Below are 20,096 nucleotides of genomic sequence, written 5' to 3'. Positions count from 1 at the left end.
GATTGCCTACTTTTATGTAAATATGACTACAGGTGTGTGTGTGGGGGGTAGGGTTAGGTAAAGACAGACAAGGTTGGAGGCAGGGAAAGTAAGTACCAGGTGCAATGTTATATCTTATGAAATGAAGTTAGTCTTCTTATGTGTGTAAGACTTTAGATTATTTCATAGTAAAAATTACACCCAATATCAACAAATTTCAGACTGTACAGAAAACCCTCCTCCCCCCATCAAGATACATACAAATGTTATTTGAGTACAGTGAACGTGTGTATAACAAATTATCATGATGGGTACAAACTGTTCTCTCTCGAGGATGAAATTAAGTGCAATAGTAAAACTTTTAACTATTTATTTTTAAGCAAGGTGTGTGGATCTTGTAAAACTGCCATCAGATGAAAATACAGCTCACTTTTAAAATAAAAACAGCTGATACTCATTTGACCTAGCAAGTAAGATTAAATAAATAAATAAAACAGTTTAAATTCCACAAGGTTATTTATTTTTGGATCTCTATTTAACCTTCTGTAGAAGGATTAGGTAACTCCTGGTTCTATGTTTTGGAAAAATTGTGACATCTTTTTGAGAAGGAAAAATAAAAAAAAAAACCCCACATTTCTTATACTCCCTAGTTGCTTTTCCTTAATGAGTAAATTTGTAAGCTCCTGACGCCAGGAATCAACTTCTCCACTATTTTGCAGTAAAGTAGCACTTTAAAGACTAAAAAAATAATTTGTTACGTGAGCTTTCGTGGGACAGACCCACTTCTTCAGTGTTTTTTGTTTTCATAGTACATAGACTAGCACGGCTTTCTCTCTGTTACTATTCCACTATTTTGCATTTATTTATAATGTAGGGTAGATTCCAAGATGGGATGGGTGCTGGAGTATCCAATCTGGACTTTCTGTTGTTAAATCAGGTCAAGAAACCTCTCTTTTGATTGATTGCATCTCTAGATTGAATTAGACAGCAGGGTTGAACAATAGTCAACAAAATGTGCTAATTTACCTCTGAGTCATTGCTGGGGGGTAGAGGGAGAGTGTAACCTCCCCATCACCCTGCTAGCAGTGGGGAGGGGGAAAGGCTTTGCAACTTTGAACTAGAAGACTATGTAAATCTAAAGTGCCCCACTATCCCATTAATTAGATAAGATGTTAACCAAACCACATAAAAGTACATCAGATTCTTTCTTCTCTTAGGCTATGTCTAGATTACAGGGATTTGTCAACAGAAGTTTTTGTTGACAGATCGCAGCCAAACTACAGAGAGTGACTGGACTGCCTGGCCACTATGTTGGCAAAACGGCCAACTGGAAGCACAGCAGATAGGGCTTCCTAGGGTCCTGGAAACCCAGTCTGTTGACAGAGAGCCCCTCCAGTACATCCAGATCAGCCTTCTGTCGACTGATAGAGGCGTCATTCCTTGTGGAGAATGGGATACAACTGTCAACAAAGGTGCTGTGTTCTGTTGATAGAACACCTTGGGAATCTAGATGCTCGGTGTATTTTGTTATCGAAATGACCGTTTCAAATGTTAAAACATTAGAATATCTTCAATAATTAAGGAAGATTTACCACAACAGATAACTAATAAGGTAAAGTTGGGTCTCAGCATTCATGAGGGTTCTGTGTTGAGAACGCTTGCGAATGTTGAATTTCGTGAATATAGCAGCCCCCAGCTGCCCAGCACTCTTGCCCGGGGCCCTGGGGAAGCAGTGGCTGCTGGTGCTCCGTGGCCTGGAGCCCCAGGGAAGCGGCCGCTCTGGCTGCTCAAGCATAATTGAATTTGTGAACCTTAGGTTCGCGAATATTGATACCCTAATGTGCTGTATGTATCATGTGGATTTTAAAGCTAGGGTTATCATATTTGAACTTCCAATAAACAAGGACACCCCTGAGAGGGAATGTATCTGTACTTAACACATTAATAGAAAACAAATTAGTAGATCCTGATACAGACACACTCCCTCTCAGGGGTGTCCTCTTTTTGGGAAAGTTCAAATATGGTAACCCTCTTTGAGTACATTTTTAATATAATCATCAAAGCATGGCCCCCAGATGTCCAGATACTTTTCTCTTAACCTGTGTCCCATGCCAATCTTTATTGTCAGATAGAGAGGTCAACCATCTGTGCAAAGGTGGCTAGGAATTTTTTCCATATTGGCCTGTGACCTGAGGAAGCTTTTCACAGTGAAAGAAAACTTGGGAGATCAGTATCGCTTTGCTTCTGCTAGATTCCTCACACTTGGCTTAGGCCCTAGGGCAACTGTGCACAAGAGCTGGAGTAAGTGAGGAATAGATGGGCCAGATTCTCTCTGACACTTTGCCTCCTTTGCTTTTTCACCTTTCTTTAGGCACAGAGGCCTTTGCCACCCCCTTGTGGGAGAATCCCCTAATGGTTCTGCTGCCTGTGTAGACAGCTCCTATAGTAATCCCATCCTTGGCCCAAGAGGAGACATTTTCTATAGCATGCTACTTTCAAATAAACCCTGGAAGGCTGATGAATCCTTGGGGACTATTGCTAGATGGAATAGTTTAGAGGTCCCTTGGTTTGTCTAAACTACACTGAAGTTGGAGCCAGCATGGAACTAGACATGGAATCAAGAAATCACAACTGTCTCCCTGATGACTCCCTTCCTTCTCTGCTGTGACATGTGGCAGTCCTGCTAAGCACAGAAGGTGGGCCTACATTTTAAAGCGACTTGCCAAAGGCTACATGTGCAGGTGGTGGCAGAGCTAGAGACACTTCCTGAAAGATCAGTTCTAAGACCCACAACTCCCCACTAGTGCATGGTGCTGCTTGTACAACCACATCAAGCCTCTGTATCTAATTAGGTCAAAATAAAATAATAATGCTTACCTTTCTAATGTATTTTTTAATCTACAGATAGAAAAGCTGTATGTAAATATAGAGAATTTTTAGAGTTTTTGCGGTGGTTGCTAAGGATTTGTTTATATACATAATATGTCCTGGCTGTAGCCATTGATGGCCAGACACCAGTGTAATTTACGTGCTTATAGATCTCATGGCCAAAGGGACATCTGTGATCATCTGCTTTGCGTAACAGCTCATAAAACTTTCTGGGAATAATTCCTGTTTGCACCAAAATATATCTTTTAGAAAAGCATTCAATCTCAATTTAAAAAAAAATGACTAGTTTAGGCTACATGGGCAAGGCAACTACAAACAGTAAACTGCATGAATTAAAATTGTGGCTTACAGCATCTCCATCAATAGAAATTTTTACTAGTTGGTCATGGCTGAAAATCAGTATGGACAAGGCCTGAGTTTCATAGTAACATGTTTAGCACAGTGTGCACTGAATGAGACAGGTCTTTATAGGAGACATTAGTAGTTTGGGCAATAGAACTAATTTAATTTAGTATTCTTATATGCATTGCATTTATTTTAAATAGTCTTCATTTACATACATAACAGGAGAAAATGAAGGATGTTAAAAAAATCTGCTGTGACAAATTCCAAAATCAATTAACTCTGTTTAAAATAAGTGTAAAACTGTGAAGTGACAATATTATAGTAACCTAGCACATTCAGAAAGCCCAGGCACTTTGTTGTAATTAAATGAATAGATAAAGACATTACTAACCTTATGCTTTCCACATAATAAGACTGGTGTGTGTTTTATTAAGTGTGAAGGAATGGAATTTTCCTCATCCAGTCATTTCTTTCTAGGAACGGTATCCCCCAGAGTCCATAATGAGTGGAGTATGTCTTTCTCCTGCAGAATTCTGAGGTTTTTTTTTGTCAGACGCTCTAGGAATAAAATCTGTGCCTTCCTTCCTGGCACTGATGCTGCAGAGATACTCAAGCATAGTGAAGACAGTTAACCATAACGTGAACACCATCACTAATGCACTTAGCTTGACACAATTTCATCAGAGCCTGGAAACATAAAACACATTTTGGCAATCAAGACAACTATTAGGGTCGATCAGATTGAGATGGAACTAGATGGGAAATTGCTGAGTAAGAAATTTTTCATTCTGCTATATAGCACATCCCATAAGAAATTGAATGTAACTGTGTATCACATGAGTAGGAAAAGGGTAAAGCAGAATAACCATTTTATTTATATTAAAGTAGACTGAATTCCTTCATAAGCAATTTGCTAAGAACAATGTACAGCACCTTCCTATCAAAAGATGGCTCTGCTCAAGAAGATAAACCTCCTTTGTAGAGTTCAATAAATGTATTGAATGAATACCATGATACCACCACATTTCTTCTTCATTTTCGTCCAGAACACTTGTACAGCGAACATTGATTCCATACAGGGAATGGCTTTCCAGAAGCAAAAAGTTATATATTTCAAGACCAGAAGGGACCCCTGGATCATTGAGTATTCCAGCAGGAGTGTCTTGGGAGGGGCTATTTTGAGGTTTTCAAGGCTCTGGAGTTTTGCATGGAATGAGATAAACATGACTTCTCACTCTTTTTATATGCATGTATGAAGAGGAATTGTCAAGTACTTGAACATGGGACCTCTTTTATGTACAGTGAGCATCAGTCTTGCAGACCCAGAAAGCTACTTGGAAGTAACCAAATTATTTGGCTTTCACCAAGCAGTTCTTCTTTGACAGGTCTAATTCTTGGTCTTTATAGAGTGTCACTCCTCAGAACAGCTCTTCTTAAAAGATATGAGGCTGTCAAGCAGGGCTTGAATTAGGGGGTTGCAGAGGGTTGGTGACCCAGTACATTTCTATGTGGATATCCTGTACTCCCAAACCTAGGCTTTCTCGAAAAAAGATTTTAGACATCATGATTGGACATTTTTTCAAAAGGAACCCCAGGGTAATCAGAAGCAGCATTGTCTGAGTTTGTCAGAAAGCCTGAAACAATAGCTCTACAAACACTTTCACCTACTTTAATTTCATTTAGACTGTGTCTGCACTACCACCTTCCTTTGAAGGAAAGGTGGTAATTAGGGTGTTGGGAGTTTACTGATGAAGTGCTGCCGTGCATAGGCAGCACTTCATCAAGCAAATTCCCCTCTGCGGCAACTCCAAAGTTTGCATGCATACTTTGAGGAGTAAGGGGACTTCGAAGTTGCCCCGGCACTTTGAAGTACCAGCAGGTGCACCGCAGCTAGACGCGTGCCGGTACTTCAAAGTTTAAAACTTTGGAGTTGCCGCGGGGGGGAGGGGGTATTTGCTTAATGAAGTGCTGTCTATGCACAGCAGCACTTCATTAGTAAACTCCCAACACCCTAATTACCATCTTTCCTTCGAAGAAAGGGGGTAGTGTAGACAAGCCCTTAGATGATAACTTAGTTGTCCAGTGATCATTTAAATGACAGAACAAAAAAGCAGTCAAGTAGCACTTTAAAGACTAACAAAATAATTTATTAGGTGATGAGCTTTCATGGTACAGCAAAGGGAACAGTGTGGGAACAGACTCCTGTTCTGGTATGGCTATGATCTGAAGAAGTGGGTCTGTCCCATGAAAGCTCATCACCTAATAACTCATTTTGTTAGCCTTTAAAGTGCTACTTGACTTCTTTTTTGTTTTGATAGAATACAGACTAATACCATTTAAATGACAGCTATTTCTGTGCTGGTCAAAGCATGTAAGGAAAAGAGAGGTGGTAATATGAAGATCTGCAGTACTGGGAAAGACACCTTTTTCGACACCAGGAGTGTACTGCACTTGGTAAACAATTACCACATATTCTGGGTCTTTTTGTACTGATGTAACTATATTGGACTGCAATGATTAAATCAGAAGAAAAAAGCTATGTGTAAACTTTCTGATATACTTAACTCAATTGAACCCTCTATTATAGATATAGTTACACCAGTTATATCAATATAAAAACATTTAAATTTCAGTACCCTTGCAGAAATAAGCTATATCAATAAGCACTTTTCTATTGCTATTGCTGTCACTACATTATGGCTGTGGCCACACTAGCACGGGACGTCGAAACGGATAATCCCGATCTGTTACATCAAAGAGAGTCGTTTCAATATGGAGCAACTACACACAAAATGCGGATCGATGCTGCGATCTGCAACATCGAAGAGACCCACCCCCCATCCTTTCGAAAGGGAGCGGCTACACTGCACAGAGCCTCCTTTCGAAATAGCGTGGCAGGAAATGGTGAGGGAAGGGTCAACCGGCTAACAAGCCCTTCCTGAAGCATGAACCAGCCACCCCCTTAAGGGGCCCCTCCCAAACACCTACCCCAAGCACATGCTGAGGGCTCAGGCTGCTTGCAGCACATGCTCTCCAGCTCAGCACTTGCGGAGCCCTGCTCAGCCCCAACACCGCAACCCACTATGGACCTGCAAGACCTTCTGGACGAGGATGTCCTGGACATCATGGCCAGCCTGATGGCCATGCTAGCAGCAGTCCACCTGAGTGTGCCTCGGGGGGCTCAGGTGGAGATGTCCCAGCTCATGGCCTCCAATGGCACCACGATGTACGGTTTCCCCTCGCTCCCACCCTCTCAGTTGCTGTCCTTGTTGTCAGCCAGTGGATCCGGGCATGGGGTCAGTGGCACTGTGGAGGGTCCCAGCTGTGGCTCCTTGCCCTCCCCGTCTGTCTCAGCCAGGTCCAGGCCCGGTCTGGCCTCCCTGCGGCTGAGGAGCAGGTCCAGTTCCCGGAAGTACGGGCAGGTGGCAGGCACTGCCCCTGACTGCCTGGCTGAGTCCTTAGCCTTTGCATACCCCTGGTGCAGCTCTTTCACTTTTGAGCACACCTGGTTGGGGTTCTGGAGGGGTGAAGGGTTGGCCCCTTGCAGCCAGGGTGCTGGCCAGCCAGGCGAAAGCGGCTGCATTCCGCTTCCACCCCTCCATCCTCAGCAGGACGTCCTCATCCCCCCGAGATGGCCAGGAGGCCCTGGACCTCAGCCTCCTGCCACAGGCTCTCCTCCTGTTCAGTGGCTGGCTGGTGTCCCGGGAACCCTGCCTCCCGGTGCCTGGGTTTCCTGGGTTTTTTTCTGTTGGTCATGGCTCCAGACATCTGCTTTTTTAACGTTCTGAGGGGGGCTTAGAGAGTGTTCTGCGGGGAGCATGTGGTCCTATGGCTGCCAGCACATTCTCAGCTTCCTGCATGGGGTTTCTGTGTCCCTGCAGCTTTAAGGCAGCTGGAGCTGACAGCCATAGAGCCCTGGGTGCTGGCCAGGGCGCTTCTGTGCTCTGGGGAGGGTCTGGCACCATGGAGCACTTGTGATTTCAAAATGGCAGCCAGGAGAGCGGCTACACGTTTCATTTAGAAATCAACGTTGAATTGAGGCATTGTTCCCAAGACGGGAGGGGAACAATGCTTTCAAAATGACTGCCTTTTTATTTCAAAGTTGATTTCAAAATGAGCATTTTGTGTGTAGTTGTTCTGCTGCTTGTTTTGAAATTGCCCCTTCCGTTCAAAAACGCTTTCAAAATTAGTGTCCAGTGTGGTCACAGCCTATGGTTTGTAAGTGTTTCACATTCTAACCAATATAGTTAAATTCCATAAATAAGCCCTACTTTTACCCTCCCGCCCCCCGCCGTTTGACCTGTGGTTCCAAAACCAAGTCCCAGGCCAGAAGCAGAGGCCTAGGAAATAATCTGAGCATTATCAAAGGATGGCCAATCCTGCAAAATGCAGCAGGGCATTGAATTCCCAACCAAGAAGAAGTCAAGTGTGGGGATTAAGTAAAACCCTGTACAGTACTTTTAAGGGTACGTTAAACACCATGATACCAGAAAGTAATCTGAGTCACTGCAGGAGGAAGATGAGCCCAGCAGTGGCCACCTAATTATATTTTTAACAGCTGCATGATCTAAGTGGAATTTCAGTTTGGAGTCTTAAGTTGACAGAACTCAGAAGAATACCACCCTCCCCCTTGGTCAAGTTGATCCCTGTTGCTAATGGTGCCTGCATAGTTGCTTACAAAGGTAGGCAAACTGTACAGACCGTCTTTAGTCTCATGAAGTGTGGGATCTTTTGGGCACAAATTACCTTCTAAGAGGATGACCATGCCTTTCATCTTTGGGGAAACTGCTGTACCACTCGTCATTACCAGCGATGGTTCCTGTAAATTGTGAGATCTCCTTATGGTTTAATTTAACATTTTATTGTTACTGGTATTTTCAACAGACACATTGCATGAGGTCCACTAAAGAGGATTATAAGAGAAGGCCAGTTTCTAAATCTGTTTGAGGATAGATATTTTCCCTTTGTTTTGGGACCTTCTTCCTCTGTTTTGACTTATCAGCCTTGTTTCTGTAGTATATAAACATGCAAAGGAAGGAAACAGATTCTGTGACTCTGTTGGCCTTTACTGAAGCCAGATCTTTCTCTGGTGCTGTATACTCTCCTTTTGAGTGGAGGGAAGTGAAAGCACAGGAGAAATACCGAATGGTAAGACTCACGAGTGTGGACACCTGAATGCACAGGCAATCCTACAATGGAGACAAGACAAAGAGGAGGACTAGAAGTGGAACTGAAATCATGACTGCCTGATAATTGAATAAAATTAAATTTTATAGAGCAAATGGATGAAAGAAATCAAATTACTAATTTGTTCCACTGGTGTAGGCAGAACTTAAAGTGGTAGAAACTGTGTGCATGAGGGTCTAAGGGGCAATGCCCCCAAGAACACTAGACCACCTCCAGACTGGACAGAAAAGAGACATTATCATTTCTTACTGATTGTGGGGAATTCTAGGATGCATATTTCATCACAACACAACTATCTGACCGTACATAAATAATAGTCTTACAATAGCGATCTCAAGACTTAAACATGAAATCTTTTGGAATATCATGTAAAAATTCATATTAAATGCACATATTGCTCAATGCTCAAATACAGTAGGGTCTCAACATGTGCGAGGGTTCTGTGGTCAGAACCCTTGCAAATGTTTATTTTTGTGAACGGGGAGGTGGGGGTGGGTAGTCCTCAGAGCTTCGGGAAGCATCAGTGTGGGTGTTCTCTGTCCTGGAGCCCCAGGAAGCAGCAGCTGCCAGTGCTCCCTCCCTGGAATCCCAGAAAACCCACAGCAGATGCTGGTGCCCCCGCCAGGAGCCCGGGGGAAGCCGCAGCAGCCGCCGGCACTCCCAGCCGCAGAGCCCCGGGGAACCCATGGCAGCTGCCAGCACTCCTGGCCCCAGAGCCCCAGGGAAGCGAGGCCACTAATGAATAAATGAATTCATGAGTGTGGCACTCACGAATGTCGAGACCTTATTGTTTAAGTGCACATTAAGCATTTAAGTCTAGTTCTACCATAAAAACAAATAATATACAATATTTTTATTAAAATATGTTACTCCATCACAGCAGGTATAGGTGATTTTAAAAAAGAAAAAAACCAATAACTTTTAAATGATATTTTCTAGTTAAGAGTATTCTTTGAAAGAATATAGTTTGATATCAACACCAACTGCCATCACCACTCAGAGATACGATTGTGGTATTGTGATGAAAATATGTATCTCTTTATATTTGATATGAGTGTGCATATTATGTAGACACTGGCCTATTGGGCAGCTGCCTGATATTAGTACACTAAAGTTCTGATCCAAGAAAGTATATGCTTAACTTTTAAGCTTGCAAGTAGTCCCATTGACATCAGTCAGTATCTGAGCACTTTGATGCCGTGGGAAAAACTGAGCATCTTGTGGTAAACACTATGGTCAATCAAAGACTGTGTTGGACTGGTTCTCACAGAGGACACATTCTGTTCTCTTTATCAGTTGGAAGATAACACCACAAAGTAATGGGGAAGTAGGACTGAAAGGGGCAACATATAAAAATATTCTAAGGTAAATCCTCACAAAATGAGGATTTTAGGTTTACATTCATAGATCTTCTCTGCTCATCCGGATTGCCACTTAATACTATTCTGTAATTTCTCTTGTAGTTTATAAAATATCTTCTAAAACACTCACCTTGTCATCTAACCAAAATGCTGCATTTTTTAGAAATTAATGCAAACTTTTTCTTTTCAAATAAAATGAGACCTACCTTTATGTGCAAGAAGTCTGCATTTTTGTAAAACATATCAACTCTCATAGGTCAATTTATTTAGAATTAAAAATGTCATTGAGAATAAAAGATTTACGGCTTTCTTAATTAACAGAAGAACAAGCTTAGCTAAATATAAACTCTGCACTAAACTTTTTAAGTGGCACAATACCACCACAAAACAGAAGCATTTTTCAAACTATACAAAATTCGAAAATTGAAATTATGTTTACAATTTCTTTATACATTAACATATAAAAGACCTCATTTCATGAGGAATCAAAGAGAATAAAAACATCTCTAGAGCTATTCTCTGAAAATTCAAATCTAGAAAGAATTTATTACACAGAAGCTTTACAAGACTATTAAACAAACAATCCAATAACCACTTTTTACAAGATTAACATTCCAGAATACACTCATAGGCATTTTTTTAAACAGTTCACAACACTGGTTATCTCACTTGTTATCAAAATCTTTTTATTTATACATATTGGGTATTGTTGAATAACCAGTTATCTAAGTTGAAAGTTGTGCAAACAATAAAAAATGGAAACCCATATGTTATTGATCATTTGTACAAAATATCAGTTTCAGGACTTTCTGCCCTGTATGGAGGGGAAAAAGCCATAACAAATCTGTTCCTGGGAATTTAGCAGTTACATTTTTCTATTCCTTCATTAGGCTTCTTATATAAGTTATGATAAATTAAACATTCCAAAAAGGTATTAACTGATTTACAGAGCAGCCAGTATCCAAGTGTACAGTATCTATCTATCCACTCTCATCTATTTTCAGTCCATACTACTCTGCTGCTACTTCGTAAAGTCAGGAATGCATATACTGCTTCACCACATGGTTTGCTGACTAAAGTCTGAGATGGTAACTCACAGGCACTAGAACTGTAGCTTTCAAGAACAAAGGACTGCCGTACAGTCACTGATTTGTACCATTTCTTCTTCATTGTCTTCATCAGTAAAGTCATGTGCATGAGTTAGGAAGAATTTACCCAAACGTTTAAAAATAAAGTTGATATATTCTTAGATGAAACTGTATGAAAGCATATTCATATACTTTCTGTTTAAAATAAAAATGTACTTACTAATAGAAGTTAGCTCTTAGTAAAACTACCATATGTAAATAACAAATGGCAAAAATCTAACGTATGCAGGCCCATAATGCTGGTTTCTTAAGAAGCAGTACATTTTACCTAAAATGGCCTTTTTAGAGTTTTCCCATATCTCCACACAGTTAGGATATTTGGTGAAGCCTATGAAAAGAGGAGTTCACAGAACTGCATGCTGTATATTTGAAAGAAACATCTTTTTCAGTCTCTGTTGGTGTTATTGGCTGCAAAGGCATGTAAATTTCCCATCTGGCTTAGGCCACTCTGAATATGTGCAACATGGATCTCAACATTATTCTGAAAACAACTAAAGAGAAGAAGGAATGGTTAACGTTCACATTATAAGACTCAATTCATTACCTTATCACACCTGAACTAAAAAAAAAAAAATCCAAGCAGTCCTGTAATACCTTAAAGACTAACAATTTTATTTATTAGGTAATGAGGTTTTGTGGGTAAGACCCACTTTATCAGACTTGGAGCAAAAATAAGAATTGATGGTGTATACACCCACATTTTTACGCGCGCACACACACACACACACTCTGTGTGTGTGTGACAGGGGAGTGAGCAGGGGTGGGGGGGGGAGAGGAAGGGAAGCGTGGAGTGACTTATTAATAGGACCAGTGGAAGAAGTAAATTAAGTTAAGCTGAATGGGTGCCATTCCTGCAAATATCAAAGATGGAGACAATGACTACAATGAATACCAACTGTCTTTAAGCCAAGCTATGAACATAGGAAATAGTAAAATATTGAGAAGGGCTAACATGCCAGAGACTACTATAGCTTTATCGAATTCTGCTACTGTAAGAGAAAAGTCAGCAGGAAGCTTCCTAATACCTGCCAGTGTATAGATTTTGCATAATTGAAGTGCATAGAAATATATGAATGTAGTAATCTCTAACAGTGAAGTATAAAGGAAAAACCCATAAATTAGGCTGCTGGGTCTCTGGCTCATCCACCTCATTAAAATGTTCAAATATATTAATGTTTTTATGAACGTGTATTCACATTTATATACTAATTAATAAAATTTATACATTCACATACTTATTTTCTTACACATGCTGAAAGGTGTTCTTTTTATATGAACACAATTGAAATTTCCATGTTTGGATTACATTAGTCAGGCTGGGGGTGTCCTGTTAATTGCAGGGATGAAAAGTGGGGCCTGATGTAAAAAGTTCATTCATCCCTGCTCTAGAGAATTTACAATACATTGACTAGTAGAAAAAAGTGGTATTTTTCTTTACATATTTAAATCTTCTTTTATAACAATCTCATATCAATAACTACCTGTCTAAATTAAAGATACATTTTGAAAGACAATGGCAAAGGAGAGTCTAGTTTACACTGGATCCAGTTTTAATATTCTTTTTACAACTACAAAAGTTAAGTAGCCCTTTTCAATAGGATTATTCCTCTGAGTAAAAACTGCAGAATCATACTTGATTATATATAAACACTTCACCACTGAAGTGCATTCAGAATAGCTAATCATGAAAGATGCACATAAGAAAAGATATGTATATCATTATTAAAAGTTAATACCTGATATTGGAAGGATCTATTGAATTCTTGATATCATTTAAGGAATCTGTGAGTGATTTAAATTCAAATGAATTCAGGTCACCTCCTTCTGCTAGACACTAGAGAAAATTAAAAAACAAATTTAGAACTTAATCTACAATTCTTCTATATAAATGTGATTTCTATTCAAATGCAATTCATGTACTAATTTAGTTCAACACAGAAATTCAACTGCTGCCTTTGGAATGCCAAAGTTTTAAAATTTTGTGTATATGTGTGACAAAATATTAGAATTTTTTAGTAAACAATTTACCTTAATCTGCAGTAATATTGCTGTAAGTCTAGAGATCAGATCTGTCAGGTTTTCATTTTCCACACAAAGATGTCCTGTTGTTGATGTATTTGCTTGTCTAACAATCTCCTGAGCTTCTTCTTCACATCTGCGCCTAAGATCTGTTGGCTGGTCTGCAGGCTGGAGGCCTTGGTCTGGAGCAAGCTACACGGAGGTAATTACAAGTAAAGATTAAGGGTCTGATTCTACAGCTGTTATATGTGTGAACTGATAACGTCAAAGGGAATTTCACAAATGAAAAGTCTGCGAAAATAACCAGGCCCTCATACTTTTGACCAAAACAACCCATTGCCATCAATGGGAGTTACTGATATACAGAAAGAGAGAGGCGAAAGTATATATAGCACCAATTACTTAAAGTTTTGCATTTGTCTCTAAATGATCTTTTTCTAAACAGTAAACCCGCGAGACACATGCAACTGAGTTGTGTACGTCTCAGGTTAATGTGATTGCTGCCCCCTGACAAGAGTGGGGAAACTGATGAAGGCTGCTGCCTGGCCCCCCTCTCCCTTCCCCTCACTGGAGCCAGGAAACTGACCAGGGCTGGTGCAACCCCCATGTAAGCAGGGGTCCAATGTTTATGAAAATTCAGTTGACTTATTGTATGCTAAACACAATGCCAAATACACAAAGAGATTTGCAACATATTACCTCATAACAGTACTGTTGAACCTTATGTAAAACTTTGTTTAGGTCCTTATTCAGCTGTTCCAGATCTAGAACAATAGTTGCATATCTTCTCTGAAACTCAATGCTGATGGGCATAGAATAGGATTTCTGTGGAGAAGACAAGAATGTATATGAAGCTTATAAATCACAAATATTATAAATCTGTATTTACTAAAGTTGCACTTTACCATATAAATGTACCTCTTGAATGAGTAGTAGCACCTTTATTTTATCCTTCTCGTAAAATTTTAAGTTGAAGAATTTTTACACCAACATTTCACCCATATTTGTTCCGCTATTTATTAAAAACGACAATGACTTACACAGAACACCATGGTTTTCAATCTTTTTTCATTTATGGACCCCTAAAAAATTTCAAATCGAAGTATAGATCCCTTTGGAAATGTTAGGCATAATCTGCAGACCTTAAGAGGTCCATGGACCACAGGTTGAAAGCCACCAATTTAGCTAAATTAATTTAATTGGCTTATGTATTGTTTAGATAACTGTGGCAGATAGCAACTCTTAGATAATGTTTTTATAGTCCTCACATAAGAATAATATACTGAAGACAAAACCTCTAAAGAGCATTTCAAATATAAAACTAAAATTTACAACTGTCTGGTAGTAGTCCCTTCAAGTCCCTTCTCCTTAACAGGCAGTAGAGTGATGCAAACTGGAGGTCTCTCAGATCTCATGTGTATAACATGACCACTAGGTTAAAGCTTATATAGGAGCGGCTAGATCCTCTTCCAGATCATCATCTTTGTGGAGTTAGAAAGCCTCTAGAAACTCAGGAAGTTTTATTTAAAGATATACACATTTTGAAAATGCAGATCTTAGTGATTTGCATAAACCTAGACCTGGGCTTTAATCACAAAATGATCCACACCTCACTGATCATTAGTATTAGCGTCTGTTTGTATGAATGTTTGTTTTTGAATGTGGCGGATATCTACAAAACAGGATACAAAAACCCATTCAAGAACTGAAAAAATGACATGTTCTTACCAGCTTTTCTGCTTCTGTGTTCATCTCCCTTAATTGCTTGATGTGCTCCTTCTTGATCATAAGTATTTTTGATAACCTGGTCTATAGACAGAGAAAAGAATTTTTTGAAGACAAACATCTGCATACAGTTTTAAATGATTTAGAAATTAATCACAATATTTTTTGAAAAATATCAGATACTTGTTACTCAAAGATATTTCTCAGATGGACTGCACACTAAAATGTGTAAATAAAATACTTTTTTCACACAGAAATTAAAAACAGTACTTTCAGGGAGTCTTGCCTGAATAAATGCAAAGCACAATGTTAGAAATTCCCTACACGAGGGTTAAGTAGATGGGATTTGTGGAGATATTCTGAGCATGAACGGAAGAGAATACTTTCCTCCCTACAGCCTGAAAGTACAACATAGGCCTTCTGCACAGTGAGGCTGTGGATGTAATTATCCTGGGCTATATTAGAGACCAGTTGCTTAGCCACTGCTGTACCCATAAGGTTTTCACATATTTAATGGACTCCCTAGTCATGCGCCAGACTGGTCACAAATCCCTTTTGTGTACTCTTGCAACAAGAGCTGAAACATAACATGGGTTTGCAGTGAACAAGAGGGCTCTGAAGGCTTTCCACTTCTTGGGCTCTTCTTTTAAAATGGAAGTGCTCTGTATCTACAACATTTGAGGTGTAATATGCAAAAAGATGGGGTTGCCAGATTTTGTCCAATATGAATCTAACCAATAGAAGTGTGAATGTCAGCTGGAACCCTTGGTTGAAATCTGAGTGCCACTGCAGTCAACAGGCGTTCTGTCACTGATTTCAACAGAGCCAGAATATTTCCTCCTTTATGATGAGGGTACCGATACAGGTTGAAACTCTCTCATTTGGAACGCTCAGGACCTGACTGGTGCCAGATGAGAGAAGATGCCAGACCACGGGGGGGGGGGGGGGGGGGCGGGGGGAGTCAATACACCTCTCCCTTGATTTACGACTGTAATTCCTTCCATGAAAACTGTTTGTAAGGTGAAAATTCATAAATTGAAAATGAAATTCCCATTAATTTCAATGTAAAAAATTCCAACTGATTTCTGACTTTCAGAACAATCACCCACTATTTTTCTCACATCACAATACTACAAAATCATAAAAATAAGAACAAAGCTACTTTATTGCTTTGTTATGATATTTATTACCACTAGTCAGTTCTTAGACAGTGGTGAAGAAGGCAGTGTTGACACGAGTTCCATGGGATCATCTGCATCATCATCGGAAACAGCTCTGGTGACTTCAACCTCCTTAATTGGGGTTTTATCTTCAGCTTTTGAGGTTAAAGGTTGAGGATCAGCTGATGGTGATGAGGGTTTAGGAGAAGGTGATGAAGTTGAGGGATGAAAAAGTGATAGAATTGAAGGTTATACTGACGCCCTCTTTTTTCCTGTCATACAACTCTTGATAGCATCAAACAGCTTCATGAATTTGTCACACGCATGCTGAACTCCATTCTAAGTTTGGGTCGTTGTCATCGAGAATTTGTGTAGCTGCCATCAATGCACTGAAGAATTTTGAGAGTGTTTTAGTGTCCGGTGTTTTTTGTGGTTCATTCAATTGTTCCTCCTCCTTTTCTGATAACCTTTTTGTATTCAGCTTAGTTAATTCATTAATTCTTCACTCTGTGACAATAACAGGTCTTGAACATCATCTGTGTCTACCTCACTGAATCTTGCTTGAGTTGCCAGTTGCAGGGTAGAATTTGAATGTCTTTCACTTTACCCTCAAAACCATGAATATATTTCGGCAATAGCTTTTTCCAAACACCATTCAGCATACTTTGAGTAATTTTATTCCATGCAGTTGTGGTATTTTCTTTAGCTATCTTGATTTTGCAGTTCTTCCACAACTGCTTAATTGTTTGTCTGTCCTTTCCATCTGAGGCAGATATGAGATACCTCCTCACCAGTCGCAGACAGTAAGCTTTAAATGTAGCAATGACGCCTTGATCCACTGTCTGAAGGATGCAACTGGTATCTGGGGGCAAAAAAACCCTCAAATTTTACCACCATAGTCTTCAACTTTGATAGGGTGACCAGGAGCATTATCACAAGGATCAGCAGACAACTGTAATCCAGATTATTTTCAGCACCATATTTCCCTTTCCTGATCTGTTGTAGCTACATGATGAAAGGTAGTTTGTTATGAATCAGCAAAAATTTGCTGTGTCACCCATTGCCTTTTGATTAGAATATCAGAAGACAGGAAATGATGTCTTGTTTAAGCCTTTAACTGCCTTTGCATTTTCTGAATGGTAAACAAGGAGAGGCTTCAATTTCATGTCTCCTAAATTTCCACCAAGAAGTAATGTTAGTTGATCCTTTGAGGCCTTGAAACCTGTTGTTTTTGTTTTATTCCTTGAAATAAAGGTTCGAGAAGGCATTCTTTTCCAGAAAAGCCCCATTTCATCAACAAAGATTTGTTATGGAGAATGTCCACCTTCATCATGTGAATACACTTTAAAGCACTCATACCAACTGTGACTTGCTTTGAACGTTACTTCAGCAGTCCCAACTTGCTTCTCCTTCTTCATCTTAGAACATAACATAACATAAGAACGGCCATACTGGGTCAGACCAAAGGTCCATCTAGCCCCGTATCCTGTCTGCCGACAGTAGCCAATGCCAGGTGCCCCAGAGCAGGTGAACCGAAGACAATGATCAAGCGATTTGTCTCCTGCCATCCATCTCCCAGCTTCGACAAAAGTCTAGACACCATACCTTACCCCTTGCTAATAGCCATCTATGGACCCAACCTCCAAACGTTTATCGAGCTCTTTTTTAAACTCTGTTAGAGTCCTGGCCTTCACAGCATCCTCTGGCAAGGAGTTCCACAGGTTGACTGTGCGCTGTGTGAAGAAAAACTTTCTTTTATTAGTTTTGAACCTGCTACCCATTAATCTCATTTAGTGTCTTCTAGTTCTTATATTATGGGAACAAGTAAATAACTTTTCTGTATTCACTTTCTCCACACCATTCATGATTTTATATACCTCTATCATATCGCCCCTCAGTCTCCTCTTTTCTAGACTGAAAAGTCCCAGTCTCTCCAGCCTCTCCTCATATGGGACCTGTTCCAAACCCTTAATCATTTTAGTTGCTCTTTTCTGAACCTTTTCTAATGCCAATATATCTTTTTTGAGGTGAGGAGGCCACATCTGCACTCAATACTCAAGATGTGGGCGTACCATAGGTTTATACAGGGGAAGTAAGATATTTTTCGTCTTATTTTCTATCCCTTTTTTTAATTATTCCTAACATCCTATTTGCTTTACTGACTGCCGCTGCACACTGCGTGGATGTTTTCAGAGAACTATCCACTATAATTCCAAGATCCCTTTCCTGATCTGTTGTAGCTAAATTTGCCCCCATCATATTATATGTATAATTGGGGTTATTTTTCCCTATGTGCACTTACCCACATTAAATTTCATTTGCCATTTTGCTGCCCAGTCACTCAGTTTGCTGAGATCTTTTTGAAGTTCTTCACAGTCTGCTTTGGTTTTGACTATCCTGAACAGTTTGGTGTCATCTGCAAACTTTGCCACCTCACTGCTTACCCCTTTCTCTAGATCATTCTTCAGGTCCTCAAACAAAGACAGGGCTTTCTCCCTTATGATGAGGAAGCTCAAGGCATGTTGCGTTCATTATGGCTGTCGATCCAATGTATTAAAAGTCTTTCACGTTTACATATTTTTGCATCCCTGGCCTTTCGATGCAACTTTTTGCTCCAACATGTTTCTGCCATTTTTTTAATCTATTTTTTCTGTACCAAAATTGTACATACTGTCGATGCTGCCAATTGTTGGTCCTCTTAAATTCTTTTAATAACTTCAAATTTGGTAGCCATGGATATTGCTTTCCTTGGTTTCTAGGCCTTGAAGAAATTCCTGAAGAAGCTTTTTCACATCTAGGACCCATGATGATCACAAATAACAAAAATACTTGAAGTTTAAGAACACTCACAGTCAAGATGACATGAACACAACAAAGTGCACAAACCAAGTAGGAAGAGCTAGATGGCTGAGGGAAATGAGTCAGCCTCGCATTGCATTCGGCTGTATTTCTCCATGTTGTTATATACGAAGTAGACACTCAAACAAAGGTTAGTTCTTTTATGTAGCAAAAATATGTTTGGAAATTGAAAAATAGGTATAAATTTACATTGTTTGTTGTGGTGAAAATTCATAAATAGAAAGTTTGTAAATTGAGGAATAGGTGTATTGTCTAGCACACTACCAACACTTCCACTGCTTACCGGTCTCTTAGAAGACATTGAGGGGTAAATTACAGCTAAATAACAGCACAAAACTGAGAGCCAGGACTGGTAGCTGTAAACAAACTTTATGGGACACAGGAAACTCAGCCACACCATGATAAGTGGCTGCCTGGCTAACTAAAATCATGCTGGGTTATGGAGTTTGCCAGAGGAGAGTGTTTTGGATTAGTGAAGATCAACCTGTACTGGAATTCAGCGCAGGAGGGAGCAAAGTATAGCAGAATTTTCACACTGGCATGTTATAACTGAAGATTAAATGAAAGTTAGTACAGGTTACACCTCTGAAAACTGGCACTCTCTGGTCCAGTAACACCCATTGTCAAGAAGATGAGAGATGCTCCTGGACCAGAGGGCCAGGGCAGGAGGGCAAGCTAAGATGGCCTCTCAGCAGCCCCACAGGGGCAGAGGTGACATGTCTAGAGGCAGTATCCCTGGCAGTAGCCAGGACTGGGGTGCCAGCATCCCCCGGCAGCCCTGTGGGGGTGCCAGGACTAGGGGGCCAGTGTCCTCTGGGAGCCCCTCGGGGGCCAGGGTTGGGGAGCAGGTGTTCCCTGGCAGCCCCATGGAGTCAGGGCCAGGGTGCCAGAGTCTCCCAGCTGCCCTGCATGGAGCTAGGTCTGGAGAGCCTGTCTCTGTGGCTGCTCCGTGTGGAGCCGTGGTGCCAGCATCCCATGGCTTCCAGGCATGGGGCTGGTGTGCTGTCATCCCCAAGCAGCTGACGTTGCCCAGGCTGCCTTCCATAGAGCTGGGGAGGAGAGCTCACTGCAGCTGCAAGGCTGTATCGGGCCAGCAGGGGCAGTGAGTGACCAGAGGGGCATTAATCTCCTCTGGTCCAGCAAAATCCCTTCTTCAGGACCACTGAGGTCCCAAGGGTGCTGGACAAGGGAGGTTGAACTGTACTAACAGTTTATTATGGAAACTAGCTACTTTCAGTTCCTAACCTTGGAGTCCTCTTCATTAAGGAATTAAGAAATTAAGGAATGGAATGCAGGAAGAGGCTGAATTGGTGTATGTTTATTAGAGTTGGAAATTTATACTTGACTTTGAGTTACTACAAAATAATTTATAGGGACACTGAAGTGCTCTTAGTTTTTAAATATTTTACTCTGTATTGTCTGTA

General features: G+C 40.4%; 1 protein-coding gene across 1 annotated transcript in view; it reads right to left on the bottom strand.

Annotated features, from left to right (window-relative positions):
- Positions 1 to 9,170: 9,170 nt before the first annotated feature.
- LIN9 (lin-9 DREAM MuvB core complex component) overlaps positions 9,171 to 20,096 on the bottom strand; it is a 52,512-nt gene continuing 41,586 nt past the window's right edge. Inside the window, exons 11-15 of the mRNA XM_074988586.1 lie at positions 14,657 to 14,737; positions 13,628 to 13,753; positions 12,938 to 13,120; positions 12,646 to 12,743; positions 9,171 to 11,400 (exon numbers count right to left, since the gene is read on the bottom strand). Coding sequence (XP_074844687.1) covers positions 11,295 to 11,400; positions 12,646 to 12,743; positions 12,938 to 13,120; positions 13,628 to 13,753; positions 14,657 to 14,737 — 594 coding nt within the window. The 3' untranslated portion in view covers positions 9,171 to 11,294. The remainder of the gene's footprint in view (positions 11,401 to 12,645; positions 12,744 to 12,937; positions 13,121 to 13,627; positions 13,754 to 14,656; positions 14,738 to 20,096) is intronic.

The sequence above is a fragment of the Carettochelys insculpta genome, chromosome 3, assembly GCF_033958435.1.
Source record: "Carettochelys insculpta isolate YL-2023 chromosome 3, ASM3395843v1, whole genome shotgun sequence".
Lineage (NCBI taxonomy): Eukaryota > Metazoa > Chordata > Testudines > Carettochelyidae > Carettochelys > Carettochelys insculpta.
Note: the sequence above shows the minus strand (reverse complement) of the source record. Positions and strands in the feature narration are given on the sequence as shown.